This window comes from Salmo salar, chromosome 26 (genome assembly GCF_965601325.2).
Source record: "Salmo salar chromosome 26, fSalSal1, whole genome shotgun sequence".
Lineage (NCBI taxonomy): Eukaryota > Metazoa > Chordata > Actinopteri > Salmoniformes > Salmonidae > Salmo > Salmo salar.
This window is the reverse complement of record NC_138316.1, coordinates 37,160,775-37,176,817: the sequence shown is the minus strand read 5'-3', so window position 1 is coordinate 37,176,817 and position 16,043 is coordinate 37,160,775. Positions and strand designations below refer to the sequence as shown.

At 44.8% G+C, this 16,043-nt stretch overlaps 1 protein-coding gene across 1 annotated transcript in view; it reads right to left on the bottom strand.

Annotated features, from left to right (window-relative positions):
* Nucleotides 1-707: 707 nt before the first annotated feature.
* Nucleotides 708-16,043, bottom strand: part of LOC106587877 (transmembrane channel-like protein 3) — a 59,781-nt gene continuing 44,445 nt past the window's right edge. The window contains exons 14-21 of the mRNA XM_045708975.2: nt 15,892-15,959; nt 11,308-11,436; nt 7,672-7,782; nt 7,077-7,202; nt 6,740-6,818; nt 6,486-6,528; nt 6,017-6,296; nt 708-5,486 (exon numbers count right to left, since the gene is read on the bottom strand). Of these exons, the coding sequence (XP_045564931.2) occupies nt 4,463-5,486; nt 6,017-6,296; nt 6,486-6,528; nt 6,740-6,818; nt 7,077-7,202; nt 7,672-7,782; nt 11,308-11,436; nt 15,892-15,959 (1,860 nt within the window). The 3' untranslated portion in view covers nt 708-4,462. The remainder of the gene's footprint in view (nt 5,487-6,016; nt 6,297-6,485; nt 6,529-6,739; nt 6,819-7,076; nt 7,203-7,671; nt 7,783-11,307; nt 11,437-15,891; nt 15,960-16,043) is intronic.

Genomic DNA, 16,043 nt, shown 5'->3' with positions numbered 1-16,043 from the left:
GTGAATGCTGGGAATTGTAGATGGAAATTGATAGTTACGTGTACACCAGATCATGCCCCAGATAGAAGGGTGAAAACAATTGGTACTTTCAATGTTGTTACTGCCACGACAATCAGTTATCGAAACACATATGTTAATATGTCAAGTTTTTTTTCTCCACGAACAGAGCAGACTCAGGCCACTTTTAGTCTAGAAGTTATCGACATGGCATTCCTTTTGTAAATGTACTTTATACATATCCCAAGGTGCCAGGGGCGGTTCTGGGGGGGGGGGGGGGGGGGGCTGTGACAACAATTTTTGACCCCCTTGTGGCCCCCCTAAATGTGGAGTATGAAATAATTTTTACATAACTAATTTTTGCTATCGTTCTTTTTTTACATCTGTTATTAGACAGTGGCAACACGGAACACTAATGATTATGAACATGGTCTTTTTCCTGCTAATGCCTGCAATGCAGTGAAGAAAACGATATGACAACAATAACGTCTAATGTAACTGGCCCCTCTAACAGTACAACTGGCCCCAGCTTGGCCCCCCCAGTTGAAATGGTCTAGAACCGCCACTGCAAGGTGTTATAAACTCAGCAAAAAAAGAAACGTCCTCTCACTGTCAACTATGTTTATTTTCAGAAAATTTAACATGTGTAAATATTTCTATAAACATAACAAGATTCAACAACTGAGACATAAACTGAACAAGTTCCACAGACATGTGACTAACAGAAATTGAATAATGTGTCCCTGAACAAAGGGGGGTCAAAAGTAACAGTCAGTATCTGGTGTGGCCACCAGCTGCCTTAAGTACTGATGTGCATCTCCTCCTCATGGACTACACCAGATTTGCCAGTTCTTGCTGTGAGATGTTACACCACTCTTCCACCAAGGCAACTGCAAGTTCCCGGACATTTATGGGGGGAATGGCCCTAGTCCTCACCCTCCGATCCAACAGGTCCCAGACGTGCTCAATGGGATTGAGATCCGGGCGCTTCGCGCTGGCCATGGCAGAACACTGACATTCCTGTCTTGCAGGAAATCACGCACAGAACGAGCAGTATGGCTGGTGTCATTGTCATGCTGGAGGGTCATGTCAGGATGAACCTGCAGGAAGGGTACCACATGAGGGAGGAGGATGTCTTCCCTGTAACGCACAGCGTTGGGATTGTTTGCAATGACAACAAGCTCAGTCTGATGATGCTGTGTCACACTGCCCCGGACCATGATGGACCCTCCATCTCCAAATCTGTCTCGCTCCAGAGTACAGGTCTCGGTGTAACGCTCATTCCTTTGACGATAAACACGAATCTGAACATCACCCCTGGTGAGACAAAACCGCAACTCGTCAGTGAAGAGCACTTTTTGCCAGTCCTGTCTGGTCCAGCGACGGTGGGTTTGTGCCCATAGGCAATGTTGTTGCCGGTGATATCTGGTATCTGGCCACATCTGCAGTCCTCATGCCTCCTTGCAGCATGCCTAAGGCACGTTCACGCAGATGAGCAGGGACCCTGGGCATCTTTCTTTTGGTCTTTTTCAGAGTCAGTAGAAATGCCTCTTTAGTGTCCTAAATTTTCATAACTGTGACCTTAATTGCCTACCGTCTGTAAGCTGTTAGTGTCTTAATGACCGTTCCACAGGTGCATGTTAATTAATTGTTTATGGTTCATTGAGCAAGCATGGGAAACAGTGTTTAAACCCTTTACAACGAAGATCTGTGAAGTTATTTGGATTTTCATGAATTATCTTTGAAAGACAGGGTCCTTAAAAAGGGACATTTATTTTTTTGCAGAGTATATTATATATGTTACACATCATACTTTACTACCGTATCATCATTTTACTGAATTGAAGGCCATGTTTGCTTGGTACAATGTACACACACACACAATAGCCAATATAACACCTGTTTGTGACAACCCTAAAACAAACATCAAGGGCCATACACATAACCTTGAGTAGAACAAAATAATCTGATGCTTAGATACACTACTTTGGACCATTGACCATGATATTTATTTGATTGAGAGCAAGCACAGTATCCATGACAATGTGAGCATATAATATATTATGCATATTATGCACATAGAGCTGTTTGTTAACACACACAAAGTATAGCATTGGGCATGAATGGGCTATTCACGTTTTCTGTGGTTTACAATACGACTTTATGTAACCCACTACAAAACAATTAACTCGACAGGTCATTATTGTAAAATACAATTTGCTTTCAATAACCAGTGGTGGAAAAAGTACCTAATTGTCATATTTGAGTAAAAGTAAAGATACCTTAAAAGAAAATGACTCAAGTAAAAGTGAAAGTCACCCAGTAAAATTCTACTTGAGTAAAACTCTAAAAGTATTTGGTTTTAAATATACTTAAGTATCAAAAGCAAATGTGAATTTCTAAAAGATACTTAAGTATAAAAAGTAAAAGTATAAATCATTTCAAATTCCTTATATTAATTTAGGAAAGGGAAAGGGGGATACCAGTCAGTTGTACAACTGAATGCATTCGACTGAAATGTGTCTTCCACATTTAACCACACCCTTCTGAATCAGAGAGGTGCGGTTGGCTGCCTTAATCGATATGCACGTCGTCGGCGCCCGGGGAACAGTCGGTTAACTGCCTTGCTCAGGGGCAGAAGCAACCCAGACGGCCCGATTTTCTTGTTTTTTTAATTTACGGATAGCCAGGGGCACAATTCAACAGTCAGACATAATTTACACGTGAAGAATGTGTTTAGTGAGTCTGCCAGATCAGAGACAGCAGGGATGACCAGGGATGTTCTCTTGATAATTGTGTGAATTAAACAGTTTCTGTCCTGCTAAGCATTCAAAATGTAACAAGTACTTTTGGGTGTCAGGGAAAATGTAAGGAGTAAAAAGCACATTATTTTCTTTAGCCTGTTTAGGATAGGGGGCAGTATTTTCACGTCCGGATAAAAAACGTACCCGATTTAAACTGGTTACTACTCTTGCCCAGAAACGAGAATATGCATATTATTGATAGAAAACACTCTGAAGTTTCTAAAACTGTTTGAATGGTGTCTGTGAGTATAACAGAACTCATATGGCAGGCAAAAACCTGAGAAAATTCCAAGCAGGAAGTGGACTGTCTGAGAATTGTAGTTCTTCTTTTGATTCTCAATCGAAACTACAGTATCTGTGGGGTTACATTGCACTTTCTAAGGCTTCCATTGGCTGTCTAAAGCCTTCAGAAAGTGGATTGAGCCTTCTCCTGTCTCTGGGCAGAGTATAGTAGCTCAGTTTCTCAGTTGGCTGCCTGGGGACAAAGAGATTGGATATGCGCATTCCCGCGAGCTCGCTGTTTTTTCTTTTCCTCCTTGAATGAATACACTATTGTCCGGTTGGAATATTATCGCTATTTTACGAGAAAAATACCATAAAATGTATTTTAAACAGCGTTTGACATGCTTCTAAGTACGGTAATGGAACATTTTGACTTTTGTCTCGAAATGCGCTCGCGCGTTACCCTTTGGATAGTGACCTGAACGCACGAACAAAACGGAGGTATTTGGACATAACTATGGATTATTTGGAACAAAAACAACATTTCTTGTGGAAGTAGCAGTCCTGGGAGTGCATTCTGACGAAGATCAGCAAAGGTAATACAATTTTTCTAATAATAATTCTGAGTTTAGTTTGCCCCGAACTTGGCAGGTGTCAAAATAGCTCACGGTGATGGCTGAGCTATGTAATCAGAGTATTGAAAAAATGTGCTTTCGCCGAAAAGCTATTTTAAAATCTGACAGCGATTGCATAAAGGAGTTCTGTATCTATAATTTTTTTAACAATTGTTATGTATATTGTCAACGTTTATTTTGGCAACGTAATTTAGTAAATTCACCAGAAGTTTTTGGTGGGAATACATGTTCTGAACATCACACGCCAATGTAAAAAGCTGTTTTTGGATATAAATATGAACTTGATTGAACAAAACATACATGTATTGTATAACATAATGTCCTAGGAGTGTCATCTGATGAAGATCAAAGGTTAGTGCTTCATTTAGCTGTGTTTTGGGTTTTATTGACATGTATGCTTGCTTGGAAAATGGCTGTGTGATTATTTTGGTCTATGTACTCTCCTAACATAATCTAATGTTTTGCTTTCGCTGTAAAGCCTTTTTGAAATCGGACAATGTGGTTAGATTAACGAGAGTCTTATCTTTAAAATGGTGTAAAATAGTTGATTGAGAAAATTGAATTGTGGTATTTTAGTAGTTTTTGTATTTCGCGCCATGCGATTCCATTGGCTAGCGGAACGCCTGTCCACAACAGGCTATTAGGAATGTAGTGGAGTAAAAGTAAAGTACAGATACCCCAAAAAACTACTTAAGTAGTACTTTAAAGTATTTTTACTTAAGTACTTTACACTACTGTCAATAACTTACATGGATTAATAAAGGTTAAATAAACCTAGATATATTCACAATACAAATACACCAACTACACGTTGGAGCAGACCAGGTCTTTGGACCCAGACACATTGAGATCTATACTGGCTTTGGACTTCTTCTTAGCCAGCTTGCCTTGCCTTGCCTCAGACTTGAGATACTTCTCCTTGTTGTGAATGACCTGGATGTACTGGTCTGTGCTGCTGTTCTGCTGGTCGCTACTGGAGGCCAGAGAAGCCGAGTCCGACTCAGTCAGGGAAGGCTCCAGCTTGGACCTGGATGTCTTGGGCTTGACCTGGGGCTCCAGGCGTCTTCCAGGGCCCTGGGAGGATGAGTGTACAGGTCTGCTCGGGGAGTGGGGGTGTCTGGCTGGGGACTGTGTGTGCCTGACTGGTGGTGGAAGCTCCGCTCCTCTGATGCTGGTCTGGGAGAGGGAGTGCAAGCACGTCTCCAAATCCTCACAGTCCCCTTTTTGGGCTTCACCGCCGTAGCGCCCCCTAGCAGTGTGGCTGTCTTTTGACGCCATAGATAGCTTGGTCTCCAGGCGCTCTCCGATGTAGAAGCGAGCCGGCTGGTGGAGGTCGGAGAGTGAGCGGGGCCGGTGAGTCTGCCCGAACGACCCCCTCCTAGAATCTCTCTTCCCCCCTGCCTCTTCCTCCTCCTCTTCATCACTCAGGTGTGACTGCGGTGGATTCGACCTATGTGGGTGCCCATGCAGATGCGGAGCCCTTGGAGTATACCGCTTGATATTCCGTGGGATCAGCTCCACGATTTCACCCACCGGGTCCTCCGATCGGAAGTGGCGAGGGACGCGTGTGGCTGATCGAAGCAACTTTTTCCTAGCTTCGTGCTCGTTGACGATGACGTAGCGCGTGGTGTAGGGGCGACGGCCCACGTAGCTCTGGGCGGTCACTATCCCAGCTGCCTCTGCGGAGTGCATGGGCCTGATGGTCTTCCTGTAGATTGGGTCGGAGTGGATGTTCTCTGAGGAGTAGCGTGTCGGGGGGTTGTACGCCACATGGTGGTAGGACTTGGACCTGCAGGTACCGCTAGGGCCTCCCAGGTAGGAAGGGTGTCTGTGGTGACAGAGGGAAATACGGATGATAAATGTTACTACTGTATGTGGTCGTAATGAGAAACCACTTCAACTTGAATCATTACAGTAACAAATACTACTGATACTGTGTATCATTGATTCCTTTGGTAGTGACAGTACTCCAGGCCATAGTATGTCCAAACGGGCTTTAGAAGGACTTAAATATTGCACTGCTTATTAGCTACTGTTGTAGAAAACTACACTTTTCCTTTCATGACACCTGATCTGACTTGAGTGAAAGCAGTGAGATGGAATCCCATTCAATTTCTTAGGGGTGAATCCTGACTTCCACTTAAGTGTAATTTTCACTTAGTCATGCATTGATGTTAATGGGAGACTAAGTTTAAACTTTGGGCTAAGTGCTGGAGTCCCCCTTTAGAGGTTTATTTAGGACTAACAACATGGACACCAACCCTTAATCCTCCTGTAGACACACCTGTAGAGGACTGTATAAAAGCATGTGACTGACCAGACAGAATAACACATCATATGTGTGTGTGTGTGACACACCTGTTAGGGATGTTCTCCGGCTTTTGCTTGTGCAGTATGGACACTGTTGGACTTCTAGACGCCCCAGCAGCAAATGTCGCCCTAGCGGTCGCGGCCCTCGATGCCGACTGGGTGATGGTGCGGATGCCGTTGCCGCGACGATCGGGCGACTGGAAGTTTGTGACACTGCCGTTGGATCGTGGCGACGGCGTGCGAATGGACGACTCGCGGCTGGTGATGTCACCATCCTGCTGGTCAGGCTTCCTGTCCCCCCCGGGGACCTCTGGGGCCTGTAGCCTCGCTGTGGGTGGGGGTCAGAGGTCAGGGGTTACAGGTCAGGGATTATAGCTTAGGTGTTCAAAAGTTCAACATTTTATTGGTAAAGGTTAATAGTCAAGTGAGGTGAAGGGTTAAAGGTAAGAGGTTAGGGGATATGTAGATATAGACTACATAGAACCAACCAACCAGGAAGTAGAATGATGAGGTTTACCTGAAGCCAGCTGTAATACCTTCTTCTTGTCTTCTGTTCTCTCCTGACAAATACATTTCTGTTCAGCATACAGTCATGAGACTAAGTGGGCATCCCAAATGGCACCATATTGCCTTCATAGTCCACTACTTTTAACCAGAGCCAAAAGTAGTACACTGTCTAAGGAATATTGGGGATGCACTCTAAGTTCATATGTACGTTTGTTTAATGTATAATAGTGACTGACTTCGAGAACTATAACATCTATAACTCACAGTCTGAAGCTGCATCCTCAGCTGGTTATTGGTGAATTTAAGGGATCTGGCAATGGCCTGAAGGTAGTAGATCAACATGCTGAAGGACACAGAGAGAGTTACCCCAAGAGGACTGACACAATGACTGATCAACATGCTGAAGGACAGAGAGAGTTACCCCAAGAGGACTGACACAATGACTTGACCAATCCGAATGCATCAAGCAAGTCAGGCTACATGGAGTGTGTGTGAGTGTGACTCTGTGTGTGTGTGAGTCTGTGTGTGTGAGAGAGAGAGTCTGCATTCCTGTGTGTGTATATGTGTGTGAGAGTCTGTCTGTGTGTGTGAGTGCACTCACAACAGCAGCAGCAGAGCGGGCAGCGCTACGACAGGGCTGGTGACGTAACTCATCACTTTACTGAACCACAGCGGGAAGTCATTGGCTATCGTCTCTGAGATGATGTCATAAATCTTCTCCTGACCGCTGCAGGGGAACGAGCGCAAACACACACACACACACACAAAATATGACCATTGTATTACAGGAAAGGATGAAGCATAGTGTTACAGCAGAATTAGAGCTACACAGGCTTTTCTTCGTGGCCATATACTGCTTTCAGCAGATTATGATGTGTGATGATAATAAACTAATCATGGATTGATGTTTTATAGCAATTTTCAAGGTTCTCAATAGGAGTTAGCTCGTCCACACACACACACACACACACACACACACACACACACACACACACACACACACACACACACACACACACACACACACACACACACACACTCACTTGGGCTACAAACATGCACAGACACAGACACAGACACACACACACAGTATACTGCAACCCTATTGAAAGTGTGGCTTACATTACATTAAATTACAAGGGCTAATATTAAAATGGACACCATGATTCAAGAGCTTCACGGGAACAATCGCTTACCTAAATGGCCCGCAGTGTTGGGAAGGTCTGTATCTCACTATGGCAAAGATGGTGGGCAGCATACACAGAAAAAGCATGAACAACAGCATAGCCAGGTAGAAATTATTTGATCTAGAAACAAATGAGAGAAATAAAATAGTACTTTTATTTCTATGTTGTTTATTTATCTGTGTTATTTCAAGTTATTCTGTCTTTGTAATCCTGATCAAATATGTTTACAAAGACAGATAATCAGAACCCATAATCCATGTTTGGTTAGAGACAATAGGAATGGTGGAATATATTTAATATACTATCATACTATTGTTTGGTTATACATTTTCACATTTACATTTTAGTAATTTAACAGACACTCTTATCCAGAGCGACTTACAGTTAGTGCATTCACCTTAAGATAGCTAGGTGGGACAACCACATATCACAGTCATCAAAATAATTTCCCCCCTCAATAACGTAGCTATCAGTAGAACCAGAGCTAGAGGGGGGGGGGGGGGGGGGGGACACAACAACAACAAACATACTGGTTTGAAGAGGTAGGGTTTCAGATGTTTTTGGAAGATGGGCAGGGACTGTCCTAGCTTCAGGTAGAAGTTTCTACCATTGGGGTGAGAGGACAGAGAAGAGCTTGGCCTGGGCTGAGCGGGAGCTGTCCTCCCGTAGACGTGGAAGGGCCAAGAGACCTGAGGTGGCAGAATGTAGTGCTCAGGTTGGGGTGTAGGGTTTGAGCATAGCCTGAAGGTATGGAGGGGCAGCTCCTCTTGCTGCTCTGTAGGTAAGCACCATGGTCTTGTAGTGGATGTGAGCTTCAACTGGAAGCCAGTGGAGTGTGCAGAGGAGTGTGGTGACATGAGAGAACTTGGTAAGGTTGAAAACCAGGAGGTTTGATGGCACAAGCGGGGAGCCCAGTCAACAGCGAGTTGCAGTAGTCCAGACGGGAGAGAACAAGTGCGTGGATTAGGACCTGCGTCGCTTCCTGTGTGAGGTATCGTCTTACTCTACTGATGTTGTAAAGCACGAACCTGCAGGAGCGGCAGAGAACGACAGGGTGTCCAGGTTCACGCCAAGGTTTTTAGCACTCTGGGAGGGTGACACTGGAGTTGTGAACTGTGATGGAGAGGTCTTGGTGGAAGATATTTTTCATATGTGACCCGTTTCAGGAAACTAGGCTTATGTCGCAAGTCACGACTTCACAGGAGAGCCATTTTTTGGCAGAAATGCCTTCTGGAACATATATAACAACTTTCATGAGCCTTAATAACAAACTTAAATGCCATCTGTAAATGCAAATAAAATTGTTAAATTATGAGACTTGTTGGTTAAGCCACAGCTACCGTCCCACTAGCCATGACTGGCTGAGATAATGAGTGGGCTGGACATGCCAAGAGAGGAGTTTGGATTGGTCTGCCATATAGAGGGCTTCTGTCTATTTGAGCTTTGTTTACATAGCTAGCTAGATGTCTTAAGCTAAAGTGTACAACACCCGTTGAATATGGGCGGTGTCAGTAAACGTCTGCAAAAAAGCATAATGAAATTGTTGCCAGCAGAGCTGGTTAGGCTGTTTTCATGTTATCCAGAGTTAAACAAATCATCGGCCAGAGTGTCAAGTGTGTGCTCTGAATGCACCAAGAATGAAAGGAGATGGGTGGGGCTGAAGCTTAAGAGGGTGTGAACGGTGCTGAATGGGTGTAGACATAGAAGAGCTCTTCACTAGATATCAAAACATTCAAATGACATTTTCTCAAAAGTAAGTTTCAAAGTTTATCAACTTTCAAATAATTACTTTCCCATTGTTCCTCAAAAATGCAGTGTATGATATACCATTTTGGAAGCTCTCTACTTTTATCCAATGTAAAATACACAATTTCAAATATTGCTACTTAATTAAGACCAAATCCAGGTGGTGAGTCACATATACTATTTATTCATATCATTCTATTTCTTTAATAAACTTATATGCTATTTCTTTATCATGCTGTTTTACATAACCAAGTGAAGTGTATGGTGTGTGTGCGCACGCTTTCATAAGTGTGTATTTTCCTGTACATCTGGGAGTGACTGATAAGGCCTGAAAGAGGCAGCAACAGACTCGTTACATAAATCAGAGTGGGCTGAGTGCCTGCAGGCCGTGTGTGTGTGTCTGTGTGTTTGTGTGTGAGGGAGGGAGGGAGGGAGCAGTGTAGTAGCTCATCACAGAGATGTGCTCATTTTGTTCTCTCTCTCCACAGAGCTGGAAAATAAGATCCGGTGGGAGGGGAGGAGAGGAGTAATGAGACCAGAACCACAGAACCAGAACCACTGAGCCAGAGAATCAGAACCACCGAACCAGGATTATAGGCCCAGAGTGAATCAGACTCACTCACTGTCCAAAAGAGGCAGTGTCGCACTATGCTGTTATGTAATGTTAGTCTTTTGTGGTACTGTTTATTATGGATTCATCAGTACGAGAGAGAGAGAGAGAGAGAGAGAGAGAGAAGTGAATGGTAGAGTGGCTGTGTCTTCTGCACATGCTTGTCCAGTATGATTGTGTGTATATATACAGTGCATTGGGAAAGTATTCAGACCCCTTGACTTTTTCCACATTTTGCTACAGTCGTATTCTAAAATGGATGAAATCGTTTTTTTGTGCTTAGGGTTGTTGTCCTGTTGGAAGGTGAATCTTCGCCCCAGTCTGTGGTCCTGAGCGCTCTGGAGCAGGTTTTCATCAAGGATCTCTGTATAATCTTTTACTGAGGAGTGGCTTCCGTCTGGCCACTCTACCATAAAGACCTGATTGGTGGAGTGCTGCAGAGATGTTTGTCCTTCTGGAAGGTTCTCCCATCTCCACAGAGGAACTCTGGAGTTCTGTCAGAGTGACCATCGGGTTCTTGGTCACCTCCCTAACCAAGGCCCATCTCCTGAGCACCTGAGCACCTGAGCTCAATTTTGAGTCTCAAAGCAAAGGGTCTGAATACTTATGTAAATAAGGTTTATTATTTAAAGTTTATTATTTACATCTATTTATACATTTTTATACATTTGCAAACATTTCTATAAACCCTTTTTTGCTTTGTCATTATGGGGTATTGTGTGTAGATTGATGAGAATTATTATTTTCTTAATCCATTTTAGAATAAGGCTCTAACGTAACAGAATGTGGAAAAACTCAAGGTCTAAATACTTTCCAAGTACACTATATGTGTGTGTATGTGTGTGTGTGCGTGTGTGTGTGTGTATGTGTGTGTACCTGTGTGTATGTGCATGCCTGTGTGTGCGCCTGTGTGTGTGTGCCTGTGTGTGTGTGTGCCTGTGTATACCTGTATGTGTGTGTGTGTGTGTGTGTGTGTGTGTGTGTGTGTGTGTGTGTGTGTGTGTGTGTGTGTGTGTGTGTGTGTGTGTGTGTGTGTGTGTGTGGGTGTGTGTGTGTGTGTGTGTGTGTGTGCGCTTGCGTGTGTGTGTGTTTGTGTGTGCCAGTGTGTGTGTGTGTGTATGTGCATGCCTGTATGTGTGTGTGCCTGTGGGTGTGTGTGTGCGTGCCTGTGTATGTGTGTGTGTGACTGTGTGTGTGTGTGTGTGCATGCCTGTTTGTGTGCCTGTGTGTGTGTGTGTGTGCATGCCTGTGTGTGCATGACTGTGTGTGCGCATGCCTCTGCCCCTGACCTGGATGCTCTGAACACCTGTTGGTGAGGGACGTTACAGGTGAGCACAGCCCAACTCCTCAGGTACATCAAGCCTATCAGCTTCAACACGTTGAAGGCAGGCAGACAGGGAGAGAAGAACGAACCCATCCTAGAGAGAGAGAGAGAGAGAGAGAGAGAGAGAGAGAGAGAGAGGAGAGAGAGAGAGAGAGAGAGAGAGAGGGTAGGGGGGGAGAGAGGAGAAGTGGAACTGAATTATCATAATGTATACATGAGCCAACAAGGTTACCTACACAGCAGTTTGTGGGGGGGTTGGAGAAGAATGTCCCCACGCTGTAAAGGAGCCAGAGGACACATAGAGAGGGGTGGGGGTTTGAAGAAGAATGTCCCCACGCTGTAAAGGAGCCAGAGGACACAGAGAGGGACAGATTTACACCCCTGCTAATGGAGCTCCTCCAGTCCCACCCCACACAGGTATGGGCTCACAGCCCATATAAAACACATTACCGGCCGATGGCTCTCGGCTTCGGACCATTGAGTTGATCAGCTCTGAAATGACGGGTGTGAAATGAACAGAGGTACTACTGTCCAGTTAACTGCAGAGGTGTGGAGTGAACAGAGGTAATACTGTCCATTTAACTGCAGAGGTGTGGAATGAACAGAGGTAATACTGTCCATCTAACTGCAGAGGTGTGGAATGAACAGAGGTAATACTGTCCATTTAACTGCAGAGGTGTGGAATGAACAGAGGTAATACTGTCCATCTAACTGCAGAGGTGTGGAATGAACAGAGGTAATACTGTCCATTTAACTGTAGAGGTGTGGAATGAACAGAGGTAATACTGCCCATCTAACTGCAGAGGTGTGGAATGAACAGAGGTACTACTGTCCATCTAACTGCAGAGGTGTGGAATGAACAGAGGTAATACTGTCCATTTAACTGCAGAGGTGTGGAATGAACAGAGGTAATACTGTCCATTTAACTGCAGAGGTGTGGAATGAACAGAGGTAATACTGTCCATCTAACTGCAGAGGTGTGGAATGAACAGAGGTAATACTGTCCATCTAACTGCAGAGGTGTGGAATGAACAGAGGTAATACTGTCCATTTAACTGCAGAGGTGTGGAATGAACAGAGGTAATACTGTCCATTTAACTGCAGAGGTGTGGAATGAACAGAGGTAATACTGTCCAGTTAACTGCAGAGGTGTGGAATGAACAGAGGTAATACTGTCCATCTAACTGCAGAGGTGTGGAATGGACATATCACACATAGCACAGCATATTACTCTGGGTCAGGGGCTGTCCTGCCCTTAGTAAGGTTGCCTTTTATAGAAGGACTGGGTTATATATTATAGCTAATATGGGCACATTACCTTCTACATTAGAATCAGAATCACCATTAATAGCCAATCACATTTTCACAGTCAGAATGTGACTTGGTGATATGGTGCTGCTAGCAATATACATACTTTATACAGACAGAGGAATTTACACGTTTCCACACATTGTAAACAAATTAGATAAAGTGAACATAGAATTGAAGTGTGTGAGAGAGTGTGTTATATCTCTAACCAGAGTTTTTCCTGGCAATGTGACTTGAGGATGAACTCTGGGCCCTAGTTCCATCTACTGTCTATGTTGTATCTGATGTCTGAAAGCTCAACAGCAAAGACCAATAGCTTATGTCAGAAGAGACAAATACGTTGCGAGCCGTGGTGGAGTGGGTGGGTAACACTCCCAGCAATAAGCACATTTTCCTAGAGTGGCAGGTATCCTAGTGGGTAAGAGTGTTGGGTCAGTAATGTCACGGAGAAGCGGACCAAAGTGCAGCGTATGTGTCATTCCACATTTTATTTACACTGTGAAACTATTCAATACATAAACTAAAGAACAAAACAACAAACCGTGACGCAGAGTTGAAACATACACTACTCAAAAAACAATCTCCCACAAACCCAGGTGGAAAAAAACCCTACTTAAGTATGATCTCCAATTAGAGACAATGAGGACCAGCTGCCTCTAATTGGAGATCATCCCAAACAAAACCCCAACATAGAAATACAAAACTAGACCCTGACAACATAGAAATAGAAAACATAGAGAGAAAAAACCCTGTCACGCCCTGACCTACTCTACCATAGAAAATAACATCTTTCTATGGTCAGGATGTGACAGTACCCCCCCAAAGGTGCGGACTCCGAACGCACCGACAACAAAAGAACCCCCCCAAAAAGGGAGGGTTAGGGAGGGTGCAAATGTCAATGGTGGCTCTGGTGCAGTACTCAGAACCTTCTCATCCCGCAAATCCTCCAGCAGAGGAGGTGGCTCCGGTTCGGGGCGTAACCCCCGCTCTGCCCGCTGATCCCTCTGCTTTTGTGTCACCGGACTGTGGATCATCACCGGAGGTTCTGGACTGCCGACCGCCGCTGGAGGTTCCGGACTGCGGGCCGTCTCAGGAGGTTCCGGACTGCGGGCCGTCTCAGGAGGTTCCGGACTGCGGGCCGTCTCAGGAGGTTCCATGCCATGGATCATCACTGCAGGCTCCGCACCATGGATCACCACTGGAGGCTTTGTGCCATGGATTATCCCTACAGGCTCCAGGCCATGGATCATCCCTAAAGGCTTCGGGCCATGGATCATCACTGGAGGCTTCGGACCATGGATCATCACTGGAGGCTTCTTACGTGGAGCTGGAACAGGTCTCACCGGATTGGGAAACGTCGCTGGAGGCTCCGGACTGGGGGACGTCGCCGGAAGCTCTGGACTGGGAACTGTTGCCGGAAGCTCTGGACTGGGAACTGTCGCCGGAAGCTCTGGACTGGGAAGCCACACTGGAGGCCTGATGCGTGGGGCTGGCACAGGTGGCGCCAGACTGGTAACACGCACCTCAGGGCGAGTGCGAGGAGCAGGAACAGGACACACCGGACTGGGCAGGCGCACTAGAGACCTGATGCATGTGGCTGGCACAGGTGGCGCCAGACTGGTGACACGCACCTCACGGTAAGCACGAGGAGTTGGCTCAGGTCTCCAACCTGACTCTGCCAATCTCCCCGTGTGCCCCCCCACCCAATTTTTGGGGAGGCTGCTTCTCATGCTTCCCTTGTTGCCGTGCTCTCGCTGCCTCCACCTGTTCCCATGGGAGGCACTTTTCTCCTGCCCCTAAATTCTCCAAAGCCCTAGATATTTATTTATTTTTATTTCACCTTTATTTAATTAACCAGGTAGGCAAGTTGAGAACAAGTTCTCATTTACAATTGCGACCTGGCCAAGATAAAGCAAAGCAGTTTGACACATACAACAACACAGAGTTACACATGGAGTAAAACAAACATACAGTCAATAATACAGTCGAAAAATAAGTCTATATACAATGTGAGCAAATGAGGTGAGATAAGGGAGGTAAAGGCAAAAAAGGCCATGGTGGCGAAGTAAATACAATATAGCAAGTAAAACACTGGAATGGTAGATTTGTAGTGGAAGAAAGTGCAAAGTAGAAATAGAAATAATGGGGTGCAAAGGAGCAAAATAAATAAATACAGTAGGGGAAAAGGTAGTGGTTTGGGCTAAATTATAGATGGGCTATGTACAGATGCAGTGATCTGTGAGCTGCTCTGACAGTTGGTGCTTAAAGCTAGTGAGGGAGATAAGTGTTTCCAGTTTCAGAGATTTTTGTAGTTCGTTCCAGTCATTGGCAGCAGAGAACTGGAAGGAGAGACGGCCAAAGGAGGAATTGGCTTTGGGGGTGACCAGAGAGATATACCTGCTGGAGCGCGTGCTACAGGTGGGTGCTGCTACGGTGACCAGTGAGCTGAGATAAGGGGAGACTTTACCTAGCAGGGTCTTGTAGATGACCTGGAGCCAGTGGGTTTGGCGAGTATGAAGCGAGGATATACTCCTCCTTATCTCAATAGTCCACTGGTCCATACCACGCTGCTTGGTCCTTTGGTGGTGGGAGATTCTGTCACGGTTATCGTAAGGAGAAGCGGACCAAAGTGCAGCGTGTGTGTCGTTCCACATTTTATTTACACTGAAACTATGCGATACATAAACTAAAGAACAAAACAACAAACCGTGACGCAGAGTTGAAACATACACTACTCAAAAAACAATCTCCCACAAACCCAGGTGGAAAAAAACCCTACTTAAGTATGATCTCCAATTAGAGACAATGAGGACCAGCTGCCTCTAATTGGAGATCATCCCAAACAAAACCCCAACATAGAAATACAAAACTAGACTCTGACAACATAGAAATAGAAACCATAGAGAGAAAAAACCCTGTCACACCCTGACCTACTCTACCATAGAAAATAACATCTTTCTATGGTCAGGACGTGACAAGTAACTGAAAGGTCAATGGTTCGGATCCCCGAGTCGACTTGGTGAAAAAAACTGTCTGTGTCCCCTTGAGAAGGACACTTGACCCTAATTGCTCCTGTAAGTTGCTCTGGATAAGAGCATCTGATAAATGACAAAAATGTCAATGTAAAATGCACCCCCACTGGAGACCAGGGTTTAAACAATGTGAAAGGTTGATTGGAACTCCACTGTCCTATAAAAATAAAGAATAGATGAAGTGACAAACCCAGTAGAATGTGACATACCAGATCATTCCTTGGTTATATATCAGGTGGAGTACATTCTCAGCTATCTTGAATTCCCCATACTCAGGCTGCCAGGTGAGAAACATAAAGGGTGACATTAATTAAACCTTTAATTACTTCATGAAATATATTGACGACCTAGTCAAATGTCT